Here is a 16,757-nt window from a genome sequence, read left to right as displayed (position 1 = left end):
TCACCAGAGTGTATTTTGCTCCCTCTACAGCTCATTGTCTTCCTAGAGCATTTAATAAACACTAAGGGAATTATTTATCCTCTGTGTGTTTCCCATTCTCCATCCTGCTTCCCCAGCTGGTGAGCTCATTGACAGCAGGCAACTTTTTATTTTTTCATGTAGTTTTGTTTCCTGAGCTGCCAGCCCAAGGCTTACAAATTAAAGGAACTCAGTGATTTATGAATGAATGAGCTTTGGAATTAGGAGACAATATAATTAGTTCATATCCTTGCTCTATTTATCTTGTGGGAGTAATTGTTTGGTAGAGTACTGTGACTCTATTGCAAGTTGAGTGTCTTGTGCAATTCTTTGTGTTAGAAACAGCAGCATGTTATGACATGTCTTGGGATCAGGAACTGTCTGACGTGGTATATTCTCTTCTGTTATTTCAGTCGTGTGTACAAACTCATTTGACAAACATTGAGCCCCTACTTTGTATCAGGCATTGGGCATAGCACGGGAACATATAGTAATAATATTACAATAATGCTAATTATTACATACCTCCTCTACTCTGCACCTAAGTTAGCTGGTGAGATCAACCACCTTCTAAATACAAGTAAATGGAAGCTCATATTTAAAATATCCTTTCTAAGAGAAAAAGCTAATAAGTGGAGAACTAGATCTGAACCATGGTCTGCCCTATTACTCAGTTCATTGCTCCATTCAGTTCTGTGTAGTGCCTCGCAGGTACCAACTGTTGAACATCTTTTGCCTTTAAGGTGTGGAACGTGCATTATTTTGATTTAATTCTCTTAACACTCTGCAAGGCTTTATCCCATTTTCCTGGATAGGAAATGGGATCGGAGAGGTTAAACAACCTGTGCAGGATCACACAGGACTGTGGCAGGTAGCAGAGCTGAGATACTCAGGTCTGCTTGACTCCCAAGCCCCTTCTCTGTCCACTTAGCACATGGCATGATCTAGCCAGAGGGCAAATGGCTGTAAGTGGGGAAGTGAAGTTCACTGTGGTAAGTGCAGGAATAAAACAGCAAGGACAAGGAGCTGCTGATTCAACGAGGAAGGAATGGAGAGAGCTGTTCAGGCTGTGGGTTCCATATGTTCTGATCATGTCAATATTATGCTAAGTCACTCACTTGCTCACTCATTCATCAAATATTTTGGGTCCTTCGATTTGCTATGGATACTAGAGATGATTGATACAAACACGAGAAAGACAAAGTCTTTAAAAAAACTCATAGTCAAAACCAAACCAGGAAATTCCCTGGTGGTCCAGTGGTTAGGATTCCGCACTTCCACTACAGGGGGCGCAGGTTCGATCTCTGGTCGGGGATCCAAGATCCCCCAAACCGTGTGGCGCGACCAAACAAAAAACAAACAAAAGAACACCAACCCAAACCAAACCCAAACAAAAAAACTTAGTCTTGGCAGGAGAAGGGGATAGAAAGATGAGACAGAAGAAGAAATGGCCACAACAGAAATCAATGCTACAACAGAGCTAGTCCCCAGGTACCGTTAACCAGGCATGGAAGGTAAACCAGCAGCTTCCTCTCAGTTACGAGTCCATTCCATCTGGACTGCTTACCAGGCCTCCTGGGCCCTCCAGGATCTGTCCTGCCAACCTCTCTGACCACCTGTCCTCTGCCACATGTACCTACTTCTGGTTCAAGTTTGCCAGACTCCTTCCTGCCATTGGGCCTTTGCCCTTGCTGTTCCCACAGCCCGGCCTGCTCTTTCTCTGCCGCTCTGCAACCGGAACTTAGCTCCAGCGTCTCGTCCTCAGAGAGGCCTCCCTGAGTGCCCTCCTCATTCACACTTTGTCACATCATCGAGTCCTTCTCTTCCTCCTCCCGGCACGAATCATGATCCAGAAGTCACTATAGTTTAGTAGTTAAGAGCATGGGCTCTGAAACCAGGTCTCAGTTCTGGCATTTTACTAAAGTAACCTTGGCCATGTTATTTAACCTCTCTGGGTCTCAGTTTTCTCATCTGAAAATGGGGATGATGACAAAGGCCCTCTTAATCTCCTAGAGTACTATAGTGCGGTTAACTGAGTTTACGTATGTAAAGCATTAACAGTGCCTGGCACTTAAGGGGGATGTAATAAAGCCAAAGTGAGTGAATCGTCTCATTTTCATTCATTAGCCCAATACACATTGAATTTGAATATATAGAGACAACAGAATGCAGGGCTGGGAATGCAACAGTGAACAGGCCAGGCATATCCTCTGTCCACAAGAGCTTACTGCATGTCTGAACCGTTTCCCTTGTTGACACAGATCTGCATTTTACTTATAAACTTTTACCTAGAGATCATCTGAAACTTTCCTCTTCATTCCAGTTTCTAGCTCCCACTTCCTGTCTCGGGATTCGTAGTGCCCAGAAGGTACCCCCTGCTAGTGCCTTATTATGGCTTGAGGTCACACATAAATCTATGCATTTTTACACCCACACAATTTGTTGCTTGTAGTTGTGTTCATTCCTTTGGAGTTAGAATCAGTAAGAGGTTTGGCTAACGAGGAATTGGTGAAAGGTCACCAAGGAGATGAGAAAAGCAGAAAAAGAGCTGAGAGGTCTACCTCTTGGCTTCTTCTTTCTGGGGACAGACTTTCCCCAAGTCTGCCTAATTTCTTCTCACCTAGATTTCACTTTGTCTTGGAAGCCTTCCCTGACTTTCTAAGACAATGGGCTCTTGAATAGACCTTGCGCTCATCCCTATAGTAAGACTTTATTCCACTGCAGGGTAACTGTCTACTCTCCTTTCTCCCCACCTTGTCTGGCTCGCCATATGGCCTGGGCCATATTTTTGGTCTTATTCTCTATTGTATCCTCAAACCAGCAATACCTTCTTATTGTTAGCAAGTAGTGCCCTTTATGCACGTATTGAACTTAGGTAGAGGGTAAGAACCAGTAAAGTGGGTAAATTAGGAGGCAGTGATTTATGTTGTGTTACAAAAGGACTATTTACTTTTAAAAGAAGTTTTTGCAGGGTTCCATTGAATAGGGAGTCAGGGTTATTGCTATAAAAACAACCCCCAAGTTTCAGTGGCTTAATGTCCACCAAACAGTGTCCACTTTCTCAGTGATGTGACAGTTCAGTTCAAGTGTTCAGTTAGCAACCTTCTAAATCCTGTGGCTCCACAATCCCTTATGCCCCTGGGGTCCTCTGCTGGGTCCTCTGCATTTGGCTAGTAGATGGGGGAAGACAGGAAGAAGACAATCATTCAGGACAATCACATTGCTTCCCATCCCTAACAGGAACTGGTTTGCATGGCTGCACCGACTTCTAGGGAAGCTGGGGAAAGCAGTCTAGTGGGTGCCCTGGAGGAGAGGGGAGTGTGTTTTGTGAGCACACAGCAGTCTCTGCCCTGGGAGCATACCAGAGCCACTGGCCCTTGTGTAAAGTGAAGTGCTTGTCCACCTGCAGTGGGTCCCAGAATAAGGAAATTGCACTGATGTCTACTGTTCTGGCATTGCAGACGAACTCATGTGATCAAAATCTAAATCATTGCCTCGAACTCATTGAACAAGTCGCCGAAGTGCAGAGACAACTCTTTGGGATCTTCACTATGGCAGCCCAAGAGGGTGAGAATGGCCCATGCATCCCCCTCCGGGTCTCCCGTCTTTGCTTTCTTTTCTTTGTCCCTTCTCTGTGCTCTCTGACTGGGTTGGTGTGGTTGGATTTCTCTCACTGACCTGATTTGTGGATTCTTCTAGGAGGACATTATGATGGTGTGGAAACAATCAAATCGCGCCTTTTGCCTTGGCTGGAGGCCTCCTTTACTGCCGCTTCCCTAGGAAAACCTGTCGACAGCAAGGTGTCCTCTCTACAGGTAGGGATGCTAAAGGATCCTTCTAGGTGTTCAGCACCTCATCAGGCTGTGGGGACTCAAACATACGTAAGATATGGTTTTTACCTAGTGAGGGGCTCAACTCTAGTTAGTGAATTGAGACGCGGGTCGAAAAGGTGAGTTTCTATATACAGTAATACGTGGCATAATGGATTGAGCTTTCTCCTAAGACAGATCGGCATTAAAATCTCAGCCTTGCCTACTTACTGGTGGTATGGCTTCAGGCAACTCAATAAGCCCCTGCTTCCTCAGCTGTGAAAAGGTCCTGGTGATGATCTGCATCTGGGACATTGCTGGGCCCACACTAGGCACTAAATAGTAACTTTTAAACAACAAGTTAGCCACCCAGACAGGGTACCTCCGGGCGGGGTCAGAAGAGAAAGAGATCATTAGATGGGGGAAAGCTCAGTATTCTGAAAGAGTAAAATAAAACTAATTGGAAACTTCCAAGATAAGAAGAAAACTCAATTCTGGTAGACTGATCATGAGTGTCATTATTTGTGGTTGATATTGGTGGTTTCCATGCGACAGTGGCAGTGTTTTAACAGTTGAGGACCAGACTGGAAAGAGAACGCATACTCTGCTCAAGGCGCTGGTATCACTATGTCTGGATAGGCAAAACATTTGTAACCTTGATTTTAAATGTTTATATGGATTTACATAAATTCCTTTCAAAAACTGAACCATTTAGAGCAGGCCGTTCTAAGCAAGAGGGCCTTATGAGGTAGTGGCCAAAGGATTCCTGCTTAGAGATCACTGGACAGAATCCTAGTCTATCTTCTATGGTCCTGGGTAGGTTGTCCAACCTGTTAGGTCTCAGTTTCCTCATCTGTTATATGGAAACAATGCTTTTGCTGACCTAACAGGGTCACCGTGAGAGTTAAACGTGATAAACCTGCGAAACAACTTACATGTAGTAAGGGCTCTGGAGACATCAGTTGTTATTAAACAAATTTTTTTATGTGGGGATTTTCATATGCCTCTTAGATTTTTACCCTCTGTGGATGTTATTTTGGGTATAAAGATGTAGGATGATATTTCACTGTCTTTTTTAAAAATCTGAGGAATCATTTACCTGTAGTGAAAACCATAGGTTGGTGAATTTTGACAAATGGATATATTCTTGTAAGTCACACCACTATCGAGATATAAAACATTTCCATCACTTCAGAGCATTCCCTTGTGCCACTTCCCAGTCCCCTCCTTCCACCCTCTGGGCAACCATTCTTCCGATTTTTATCATTCTCCATTAATTTTGCCTGCATGGGAAATTCATGAAGATGGAACTATACATTACGTGCCCTTTTGTACTTGACTTTTGTCCAGCGTAATGTTTTTGCAATCTGCCCATGCGGTTTCATGTATTCAGACTCTGTTTTGATTTGTGTACCATTCCAGGACACGTTTGATAAGGACGGACATAAAGAGTCTGGCGCTCGGGATCGGGACATACAACAATTAGATGCTGATTTGAATGCAACTCGTCATCAACTCAACCAGGTTCAAGACGAGTAAGAGGAATGCAAGTTATTTGCTTCCAAAAAGAATTGCTTGTTCTTAACTTAATTTTTTAAGTTTGAAAGGAGAATACTGGCTCATGTAAAATGTAGACATTTGCAAATAAGTCATATGATGTGTGTGTGTGTGTGTGTGTGTGTGTGTGTGTGTGTATGAGTTGGGAAGCAGTGTCTTTGAATTTGGGGACAGGATTCCTATATTACATTATGATCCCTAAGACCCTGGTCCCCTTGGCTTCATTCCTGGGGCTCCTCCTTGTCCATAGGCCCACCATCAGTCCATACGTATAAAATAGAAAGATTGTTGCATGAAAATCTAACTTTGGGGAGGAAAATAAGAAAAGAGGCAGAAGAGGAAGGGTTAAAGAGAGTGAAAGATCAGGTAAAGAGAAAAATTAAGAGAAAGAGAGAAAAAGTAAGATGAAGCAGTCTGCATCTATCTGTCAGTTACGGGTTATACGCGCCTAACTGAGAACCATTCAAGATTTTGCAATAACTTTTAGATATAAAAATGTATTTTTAAAAAGTTAAGCAGTGTCTGGCAGTAACAGATCTCAGATGTATGCTGTGTGTAAAGCCAGGGTAGCAAGTTCAAGGAATCACTGCAAAGAAAATTGCAAACTTTGGGTTGTACTTGAGGGAGATAGACAAATGTGATGCAACTGCTTTTAACACATCTAATAAAAATCCATCAGTAAGGTGTTTCTCCTACCGCAGCATTGCTCCATGGCTGACATGTAGAGGACGGCAAGGGGTTCTTTTGTCACTAGTTAAGGCTTGTGATGGAATAGGGTGTGGCATTCTGCCTTGTTCTCTGATTAGATTTCCTTCTAAGGAAAACATCTCTATCGATTGATTTAATTTTGCCTGATTATAAAAGTAATACACATTTCCTTTGTCAAAATGCATATAACAAATAAAAGTATAAAGATGAAAATCACCTGTTAGTTCATGCCTGTTAACATTTTGGCATATTTTACTCCAGACATTTTTCCTTTCTCTCACACACACACACACACACACACACACACACACAGGGTTACCTCTACACACTCCCATTCATTTTTCCAACTGGAACCACTGTCAGTGTGTAGTTTTACAGCTGCAGCAGTCAAAATTTACAAATGAAATGTGCAAAATGCATAATTTGTCTGAATTCGTATGACTTATTTCAACTAACGTCAACTGATTTGGAGAGGGGTAAGAAGGAACCTTAAATCTGCCACTTCTTTTCTGGTTCATCGTAGTTCCTTTTGTGTAAATATTCAGTTAATTCCAAGTTCTGTTCGGGGCTGTGTTTGCCCTTTCAAGGGGTCCCATTGTCCTCCTCCTTCCTTAGACAGGCGTCTAGGGGTGGAGGGCTGTTTCCGTGCTCTCCTGGTGATGGAGGAGAGGGGCTTTTGGTCTTGTACTGCCCTCTGGGTTCTTGCTGCCTTGGTTCTACCTGGGCACTGGAGTCTTGTGCTGATGGGCGCTGAGTTGCGGCTCATCTGGTTAAGTTTCCTCAGGCATTCGCTGGTCCCTGCTGCTGCCTCCATTTGCCTCTGGTTGTGAGGCAAAGCTTCGCGACTGCTGATTCTTGTCTTCAGTCAGAATCCGTAGGAGCCAGGAATTCCTACCTGCCTCTCTTGTCACTATGGCTGAGTAGTTACCCATCAGGGGCATCGTGGACCAAAAACTATGACTGCACGCTTTTTTAAAAAAAACTTTTTATTTGGAAATAATTTCAAATACAGAAAATTTGCAAGAATAGTACTAAGAACACCCATATACCCTTTCATATGCCCCTTGCCCCGTTTACTTTATCATTTTTAAATTAATTAAATTTATTTATTTTTGGCTGCGTTGGGTCTTCGTTCTGCATTCAGGCTTTCTCCAGTTGCAGCAAGCGGGGGCTACTCTTCGTTGCGGTGTGCGTGCTTTTCATTGCGGTGGCTTCTCTTGTTGAGGAGCACGGGCTCTAGGCATGCGGGCTTCAGTAGTTGTGGCGCACGGGCTCAGTAGTTGTGGCGCACGGGCTTAGTTGCTCCGTGGCATGTGGGATCTTCCCGGACCAGGGCTCGAACCTGTTTCCCCTGCACTGGCAGGCAGATTCTTAACCACTGTGCCATCAGGGAAGTCCCTGCTTTATCATTTGTATGTATACTCTCCCTATCTGTATACACACTGCCCTCCCCCATTTGAAAGTTGCACACAGGAAGGTGCTTTTCCCTATTTTTGTTTTGGTTTGTTTTTTAACCCACGTGTGGTTCATGTTCCATTTTTTAAGGCATCAGAAATGACGGAGGCTGTTCCCCACATTCTATGGTAGCCAGCTCTCTCCTCCACTGCTCTGCCTACCTGTCTCTAAATCCAGGGTGCTACCTAATGTGGAATGAGGGGCCCACCCCAGGAGGTTCCCATGTCTAACCCTGTGGAGACCAGTTTAGCTGTGACTCAGTTCCAAAGGTGCAAATTCCAACAGAGTGCTGAATGGGGACGGGTCTGCTCAGGTTTGACGAGCCCTAGACAAGGGAAGACTGCTGGATTTTATTTTGGGACTCTGGTTAGAAATCTCACCTGTCCTCATTTCCTATATCCAATCTATTAGAACATCCAGTGGAATCTACCTCCTAAACGTCTCCCACACATGTTCCTTTCTATTCTACTACCACCGCCCTCGTTCAAGTCGCTGTTACCTTTTGCCTCAGCCAGTTGCCTTCCAACTGGCTTCCCTGGGTCCATTCTTGCTCTACTACAACTCATTTTGCACACAGCAAATACAGATATACTTTTATTGTAGCAAGTCACCCCCTGGCTTAAAAGCTGTTAGTTGCTTCTTTTTGTACTTAGAAAAAAATTCTAAATTCCTTCCCAAGGGTTCTCCCAGCCCTGCGTGATCTGAACCTACCTCCTGCTCCACCCTCATCTCATGCCAAGTTCCCCTCACCTAGTCTTCTGTCTATTTCCTCACCTCGAGGGCTTTGCCTGTGCATTTTCAGAGAAATGGAAGTCTTCTGCTTGCTCTTTGCATGGCTGGCTTTTTCTTGTCCTTTAGGTTTCAGCTTAAATGTGACTTTCTCAGAGTCTGTGACCACTATACATTAAATGGTCTTTCCTCTCCCTCTCCTCTAATTCTCTTTCACAGTCATCTAAGAATAGCACTTATTGCAAGTTGGAACTTTGAAAAATTTGTTTGAATATTTATGATCCACTAGACTGGAAGCTCCAAAGTGTTGCTGTCCTGTATCGCTATTCTGACACTTGTATCTCCAGCATCTAGCATCTTACCTGGCACATAGTAAATTCTCAATAACTTGCTCAATGAATGAATAAATCTATAACAAAAAATAAATGTGTTAGCCTGCTTAAAACAATGCTTGTCACATGAAGGTATCTCCTTTCTTCTCTCTGTATATCGTCCAAGGGGGCCAAGTTGGCATATATATTTTCTTGTATATATATGTGCTCACACATGTATGCCATGTCTTGAGAGAAAAAAACCCGATTACTGTTCATACTCTTCTTCCTTTCTTGGTCTATTTTCTTCTTTTAATTTTCCACAGTTTTCTCTTGATAAAAATGTTCATTTTCCCATATATACTTTAAAAAATCTATAACATATTCACATTGAAATTAAATCACAGCAATTTCCTTACAATCGCCAGCATCCCTATTGTGAAGTTATTGCTCCTCTGGTTTTATTTTAGACTTCAGACATTTCATTAATTAATTAATTAATTCATTCAGTTTTTCAGTTTTTATAAAAAATCTATATGACAGGTACTGTTTTAGGAGCTGGGGATAAAGAGATGAATAAAATAAAATCTTTGCCTTCAAGTAGTTCACAGTGTGTTTGTAATGAGATTACAGATATGAACAAGTGTTGGAGGGGCTCAGGAGAAGGGAAGACAAGCTTTGCTTGAGAGTCAGGTGTGGCCTTTGGAGAGGCACTCATTGGATGAGTGGGCGTTTGTTAGAGGAGAAGGGGATGAGATGGAATTTGGGGAAACTCACACCACCTCCTGCATTGTCTCATCGGATCTGTGTGAACTTGATAGGGATCCTGCTGTCCCATTATTTCTCAATCTGCCTCACTGTATAGGGGAGGCCAGTGTTTGACCTTCCATGCTTCCATCCAAGTGTAGGGAGGAAGACTGGTGTGAGTTTGGATAGCAGTTGCAATCTCTTAGCTTCAGAACTACTGTGATGAAAGATACTGGGTGTTCCAGGGATGCAAGGTCAGAGAAGTCCAAAAACCTTTGCTAATCCACAGCCTCTCACTGTACTAGGACAATCTCATTGAGAACCATTGGTCTTCATCCAATGGCATCCATCACATTCTCACTTCCTAAAGAAACAGTATGATTTATTATGATTTGTCTACAATGAGGAGAGTCCTTGAAACTAACAAGGACTAAGCTAGGTTGAAAACTCAGGAAAACTGTGCTCATTTAGTGGTGGAAGTCAGAGGCAGGAAGACACGATGTACTTGGTAGTCGAGTGTAACAGTGGAGGACTTTTTCATAGGCGGGCAAATAATTTTTCTATATTTATTTAGTAAATCTGGGAAAATTAAGTCAAATGCAGCTCTACAGTGCAAAGTAATAAGAATAGGTATTAGTATATTACAGAAAAATGGAGATTTTATAGAGAGAGGCAACCTGGGGATTCGGTGTAACTAGAGCAGATGAATTAGGAGGGTGAGAAGGAGAAACTGAACAAGTTTGTCTTTTACATTCTAATACCAGTAATTATTAGATAGTCTTTTAGAGGTAGTAGCTCTGTAATTTCTTTGTGTTTGACATCGAGGAAAGATGCTAGCATGTTTTTGCACACTAGTGTGCCATAATATTTGTAATATCATCTAATTGAATGAAGATGTCTTATAATTTGATGTTGTTTATATTGAATTTATATCATATGGCAAAAGTTCCCAAGAGAACCTATGCCTTGATTTAGAAAGTCTGCCAATTTTGGGAAATCTGTCTTTAGTTACTGATTTCTCTTACAGTATGGCTGAAACTGAAAAGACTCTTGAAGAAACCAAGAACAGATCGGCCATATCCCTTCTGACTGCAGAGGAGGAAATAAATCAGCTAAGAAAGCAGTAAGAAAAAATAATGACAGGATTATTGCAGGCTGCTGATTAACCTTTGAATTTAGCTTTTTTGGTGCTCCATTACAATATGAAAGAATCTGTCCATAAAGAGGAAAGGCAGCAATGTTTTTATTAATGGTTTATATATTTTTCTTACTACAAAACAATACTTATCTACTATAGAAAATCTTCAAAGTACAACATAGTAGAAAGGAACCTTAGCCCTCATAATTCCAGAGCCAGTTACTGTCACCATTTGCTATTTCTTCCAATTAGTACATTAAAAATAAAGTTAAGACAACAAAATGTAAGTATACAATTGTGGACCCCATTGTTTCATTTAACATTTTTGTCTATTACTAAGAAAAAAATAAAGCAGAGCTTAGTCTTAAATAGGTACATCATATTTCCTCATTTGGGTATTTCCCTAACATGGAATATTTACTTTGATGCCAATTTTCAACATTCAACATTTTCAACATATAGTTCAGATTATCCTCTAAAGATAAATTTCTAGAAGGGGAAAATAAACATTGATCCTTTAAGGGTATACTTTTTTCAATCTTAACTTTGATTTTTTTTCCCCCAAAAAGAGCAAATGGGAGTTGTAGTAAAAAAAAAAAAAAAAAAAAAAATATATATATATATATATATATACACATACATACATACACACCTTTCTATTGCCTTCATACATGTTCCAATTGTTCTGATTTCTTCAGGAACATCCATAAATTTTAGCTTGGAGCACTAATCTCATTTCCTAGTTGATACAGCTTCTCAAATTCTTTGATCATATTACTCAGCAATTCCTTATAGCACCAATTCTGTTCTTTACTGTTTCTAGGGCAGCTTTTAATTCTGCTATTGCATTTTTAGTTTTTCTACATCCTTCTTTTTTTCTTTTAAATTTATTTATTATTTTTATTTTTGGCTGTGTTGGGTCTTCGTTTCTGTGCGAGAGCTTTCTCTAGTTGCGGCAAGCGGGGGGGCCACTCTTCATCGCGGTGCGCGGGCCTCTCACTGTCGCGGCCTCTCTTGTTGCGGAGCACAGGCTCCAGACGTGCAGGCTCAGTAGTTGTGGCTCACGGGCCCAGTTGCTCCGCGGCATGTGGGATCTTCCCAGACCAGGGCTCGAACCCGTGTCCCCTGCATTGGCAGGCAGATTCTCAACCACTGCTCCACCAGGGAAGCCATCTACATCCTTCTTAATCTTACCCCTTCCCTTTTCTTCTTACACCACTGTTATTTTCATCACACCATGTTCTCTTCTTATGGCTTTTGCTCCCCGGTATGATGGCCATACCTCTTTGTATTAATGAGGATGCCAGTTTTATTTCTAAAGCTTTACTGCTTTCCATAGTAGTCCATTATTTTCATAGGTCCACACTTCTGCTTAGTGTTGTGGATGGTATTCAATTTCCACTGCAGTTTCCCCCCACATTCCGTCTGTTCAGAGAATAGAAGAGCTAGAGAGAATAGATTATATCTTTGACCAGCTTCTGGACTAGGTTTTGGAGGTCACAGGCTTCCAGAGTTTTGTGCAGTGAAGCCGTCCAACGTAGAATAGTATGTCTCCGCTTTGCCTCTGCAAAGACTTCATGACTCTGCCCACTCTGCTTTGGCTAGAGGATTTGCATGCCTATCTTTTCTTCAGGAGCCTTTTCCCATGCAAGCTGCAGACATGAAGTGGCACCCTGACCCTGGCAATTCTGCTCTTTGTTAATTTGTGTTTGATCCTATGTATTTCCATCTGAGTTTCCCAGGGCAATAACAGCACACTAAATAGAGCAGCCTCCTTAAGTAGGCCAATTGCTGTTTATTACCTTTCCTCCATCCCTCCCTTTCTCTCTTTTCTTTCAAACCTTTTTTTCTGTTCAGGCTTAAATCTCTTCAAGCCCAGGAGGAATCTCGCCACAGACACTCAGAGCATAGGAGCTCAGAGAAGCGGGGCTCCGAGCGTAGGAGAGAGGAGCTGCGGGGCTCGGAGCAGATGGGCGCGGACGGGTGGAGCGTAGACCAGCGGAAGGCAGAAGCGATATGCGATTATGAGAAACAGCTCCGAACGCTGAAGGACGAGATAGCTGTTCTGTCCGCTGAAAAATCTGTACTCCAAGGAAGGTCTGACAAAGTCTCACAGATCTTTTCATTTAAGTTCCTTTTGTTGAGTTAGTGATAAAAGCCTGGCTTGGAAAAGGAAAAAAGAAAAATAAAAAAGAAAAATAAAATGACATCCTGAGCGCGAACCCCAATAATATGGAAAACTTTGAATTGTAGAGGGATTGTTTTCTCTAACTTCACGCTTCCATAGAGAAAATACCTCGTGGACTGACAATACTTGGGCACTAATTAATTTCGGACTGACATTGAAGCTTAAGGAATGAAACTAAGACGTGCAAAAGGAAGGTTCTTTGATACCAGATTTGAGTGCCTATAATGCAAAAGGCGGTACCCATGTTGAAAGACTGTTCCATGATAGGGGAAGGGTCCTGTTCTCTGAGTTCTACGAGTTCTCTCGCCAGGATGACCAACTGTCATTTTACTAGAGGGTATTGCCTTTTTACATCTCACTTTGTTTGATGGAATGAGTAGGTAAGGGAATGTGAAATTCCCTTCTACTGATGGACAGAACGTTAAGACAGGTCATTCAGACAGTGTTAAGTGAGGACAAAGTAGAGTATTTCTCTCTTAGGAGTTTCTGCATTTTCCTTGTTCTTTCTAACACTTCCCCTCTTCCCCCCCAGCCCCACAGTGTACCCAGATTCAGGCTATCAAAGCCACCCCTAACCCTGTTCTCCATTCCCCTAAATGTCACCTTAGGCTTTCATTTTGGGGAATCACTCCATCAGTGTTGTGCGAGTGCCAGCTTGTACTAGCTCTGGGAACTGATTCTGTGCATTTCTACCTAACTCTGGGTTCAGTGACGTCACATTGATAGTTTGAAATTGGCTATGGCGAGAGTATTTGTTGCACCATGGAAACTGGCAAACACTATAAATGAGGACTTTTTTGTCCCCTTTCCACCTTCAGAGAGTCTGCTTTGTACTACCTTTTGCCCCACAGTTCCTTCTACAAAACTTCTCTTTTTGGTGGCCCATTCCCTTTGGACTAGCTAGTCTGATCATTTACTTTGTACTTGGTAGCAATATACGTTTCACTGATACAATGCTTTTCGATTCACCAAGTACTTCCACATGCATTAGCTCACTTGATAACCTCCCCACCATCCCAAAATAGGGCACAAATTTTGTAGGTGAAAATGGAGGACCTGCAGAGGAGAAAATGACTGCAAATGGTTCCATTGCTATGGAAGGAGAGCACAGATTTTCTTTCTCATTGTTCAATCAGCGTTCATCTCATTTTATACCAGAAAGCTCAGTGATGTGTTAGTGGCCCAAGGTTGGGGTAAGAAATACTGAAAATCGGACTTTTTATTTAACTCTAGCTCTTGCTAGCTGTGTTACTCTAGGATAGCCCTCTTAGCATTTCTGAGCCTCAACTTCCTCATCTGTAAAAGGGCCAACAATCAATGCTGACCTTACCTGGCTGCTTGAAGGATAAATTGATGCGCTGAGTGAGTGACAGTGTGTTATAAATTCTAATGCACCAGGCAAGTATAGAGTATTGATTTTTGTTTGTGGTCCTATTTGAGGCCTTGTGGAGACACAGTGCCTCTCACAGGGAGCTGCTCTCCCTACTCCCATGGCTTCTGGTTTATGGGGAGAGAAGCAGCCGAGTCTAGGAACAAGAGAGTGAAGGGATTCAGAGCGCTTCCCTGCCTGATTCTTGCTCACCAACAGGTCCGCCAGGAGCCGGTCTCCGAGCCCTGACCCTCGCAGCCACGGCCGCAGCCGCAGCCGGTCCACCAGCCCCAACACCGCGGTCGCGAAGGTCAGGAGCCCGTCTCCAAGTCGCGCCAAACTGTCCAGCGCGGCGCGCAAGGCCGCCCTGCTGTCCCGGTTCAGCGACGCCTATTCCCAGACCCGCCTGGATGCGCAGTGCCTGCTGCGGCGCTGCATCGACAAAGCCGAGACGGTGCAGCGGATCATCTACATCGCGGCAGTGGTACGTGAGCCTCGCGCGCGCCGCTGCACTTCCGCGGTCCAAGGGCGCTGCGGCCAGGCAGTGCTTGGGTCAACTGAACAGGACGGCTGAAAAAAGACTGGTAGGGCCTGAGGTCACTGAAGGAGGGTGGGTTTCCATCTGTCTCCTCCCTCCCTCCCTCCCTGCCTTCCTTCCATTACAGATATTTGCGATGAATTATTTTTCACACTCAATAACTATTCATATATGTTAATATCTATTTTGACCAGACATTTGTTGAAGCATCCATAAATGTAGGACTATCTCAGATGGGTATATACCAAGCTGATTCGCACTGGATCTTCTATTGTAATATGGGTATATGTACGAACAATGGATATATTATTGCTAAGGGCTATCATTTGATAGGTTACCTTCCCTTCTTAGAAAAATCAAAAGGCTGTGATTGTGTTCACTCTTCTGTTTATTTAACTAAGAGTAGTTACTAGAACTGCTAACTACTTGAGTATGGCAAGATTAAAAAATGCTCATATATAATCTTAAAATCCAAAGCAAATGTGTTTATTCTGTGGGTACCATAGGGAGATACTAAGAGTCTGTAATGAGAGCAGCTAAATATTAACAAACAAAACAAAATATTGGTGTGAGAGTGGAATTATCAGAATCTACCGGACTTTATCCTATATTTATTCATTTATATCAGGAGTCAGCAAACTATGACTCCTGGGCTGTATCTGGCCCTGATCTGTAATTCTAAGAGAAATACCACCCAAGAGCTAACATTTAAGAATGGTTTTACATTTTAAAGGGTTGTGAAAAAAAAAAAAGTGACAGAGACAATTATATGACCTGCAAAGCCTAAAATATTTACTATCTGGCTTTTTACAGAAAAGATAATTTATATCATTAAGAATTATTTAATTTATATATAATTTATATAATTAAGAATCATGTACTGAGTTGGTTAAAGTTCTGTAATTGTAGAGGCTGTATATTTCATGCATAACTGAGTTTTCCCTGTGCCTGCTATATTACAGGCATTTAATAAATATTTGTTGAATTAATATATGCCAGGAAACATGTCAGACGCTTGATATGTGTCTATGTATGATGTGACCACTAGATTGATAATTTTCTCTTATTTCTTGACCAGTAATATGATATTGCTGTGGGATCAGAGCATCAACTAGCATATTTCAAGTATTTATGTAACCACAGGTGATTTTATTTCCTTGAATGCCTGCATTGTCCTGCTTCTTGCAATCAGGATTACCAGAACAGTGGTCAACTGTCTTGAAATTAGTGAATATGGATAGTCTTATATGTATTTATGTACTTTCCACAATTTAGATATGTATTTTCTCCCAGGTTAAAAGTAGTTTTGACCGCTGGGTTTAGTTACCAGAAGTCCAATATGATGTTGAATTTTTGTTGGGCATTCTTTCTTCATTCCTTGCTTTGGACCTCTTTACCTCCCTCCTCCCACCAGATAAACTTGCTGTACTTTTATGTGCAGGAGGCGTTCCATGTAGCTAAAGTGGCATTCAGACACTTCAAGATCCGTGTGAGGAAATCGCTGACACCGTCTTATGCAGGGTCAAATGACTTTGAGGATGCTGTTTTGGATTATATCATTTGTCATCTTGATCTATATGATTCCCAAAGCAGTGTTAATGTAAGTGTTGGGTCTTTTATTGGGACTGGTTTGCTGCTGCTGCTGTTTGTAATGAATACTAATAACTCAGAAATCCATCCAGCTTAGCATCGCATCTATGTAATGGAAGAGCAGGAATGAGCATCCAGTGTATTTTGTAGAACCAGTCATTATTGGCTCTTTCTTTCTCAGACATATTATGAGGAAAATATCCTGAGCTTTCTAGTTCTATTCTTCAGACAGGCTCTTAAGATTGGAAGATAGAATACCATAGTGCTTAGGAGCAATGATTTTGGGAAAGATAGTTATGGATTTGCATCCTGGTTCTGCCACTTACTAGCTGTGTGACCTTGCACATTTACTTAACCTCTCTGTGCTTTAGTTTTCTAATCTTAAAATGGGAGCAACAATGGTCATGACCCTATAGAGTTTGTGAGAGGATTAAATGAAAGGAAGCAGGTAATTTGCTTAGCACAAGAGTTGGCACAGAGCAAACTCTCAATAAGAGCAAGCTATTATAATTGTTATTATTATAGATTATGAACAGGTCAGAGTCCTGTATTGGCGATTATATAACTTGCCCAGAATAGAAAAATAAGGAAATAATAAAT

The 16,757-nt window shown here is 42.1% G+C and overlaps 1 protein-coding gene across 3 annotated transcripts in view; it reads left to right on the top strand.

The window, feature by feature from the left end:
- The window catches only part of SPATA18 (spermatogenesis associated 18), a 37,056-nt gene that overhangs the window by 10,457 nt on the left and 9,842 nt on the right, over window positions 1–16,757 (top strand). The window contains exons 2-8 of one of the 3 annotated variants that reach the window (XM_036852088.1): window positions 3,480–3,585; window positions 3,718–3,833; window positions 5,250–5,362; window positions 10,362–10,457; window positions 12,330–12,569; window positions 14,249–14,513; window positions 16,009–16,167. In XM_036852088.1, coding sequence (XP_036707983.1) covers window positions 3,480–3,585; window positions 3,718–3,833; window positions 5,250–5,362; window positions 10,362–10,457; window positions 12,330–12,569; window positions 14,249–14,513; window positions 16,009–16,167 — 1,095 coding nt within the window. The remainder of the gene's footprint in view (window positions 1–3,479; window positions 3,586–3,717; window positions 3,834–5,249; window positions 5,363–10,361; window positions 10,458–12,329; window positions 12,570–14,248; window positions 14,514–16,008; window positions 16,168–16,757) is intronic. The other 2 variants (XM_036852086.1, XM_036852087.1) reach the window with 2 other exon arrangements.

This window comes from Balaenoptera musculus, chromosome 5, assembly GCF_009873245.2.
Source record: "Balaenoptera musculus isolate JJ_BM4_2016_0621 chromosome 5, mBalMus1.pri.v3, whole genome shotgun sequence".
Classification (NCBI taxonomy): Eukaryota; Metazoa; Chordata; class Mammalia; order Artiodactyla; family Balaenopteridae; genus Balaenoptera; species Balaenoptera musculus.
Note: the sequence above shows the minus strand (reverse complement) of the source record. Positions and strands in the feature narration are given on the sequence as shown.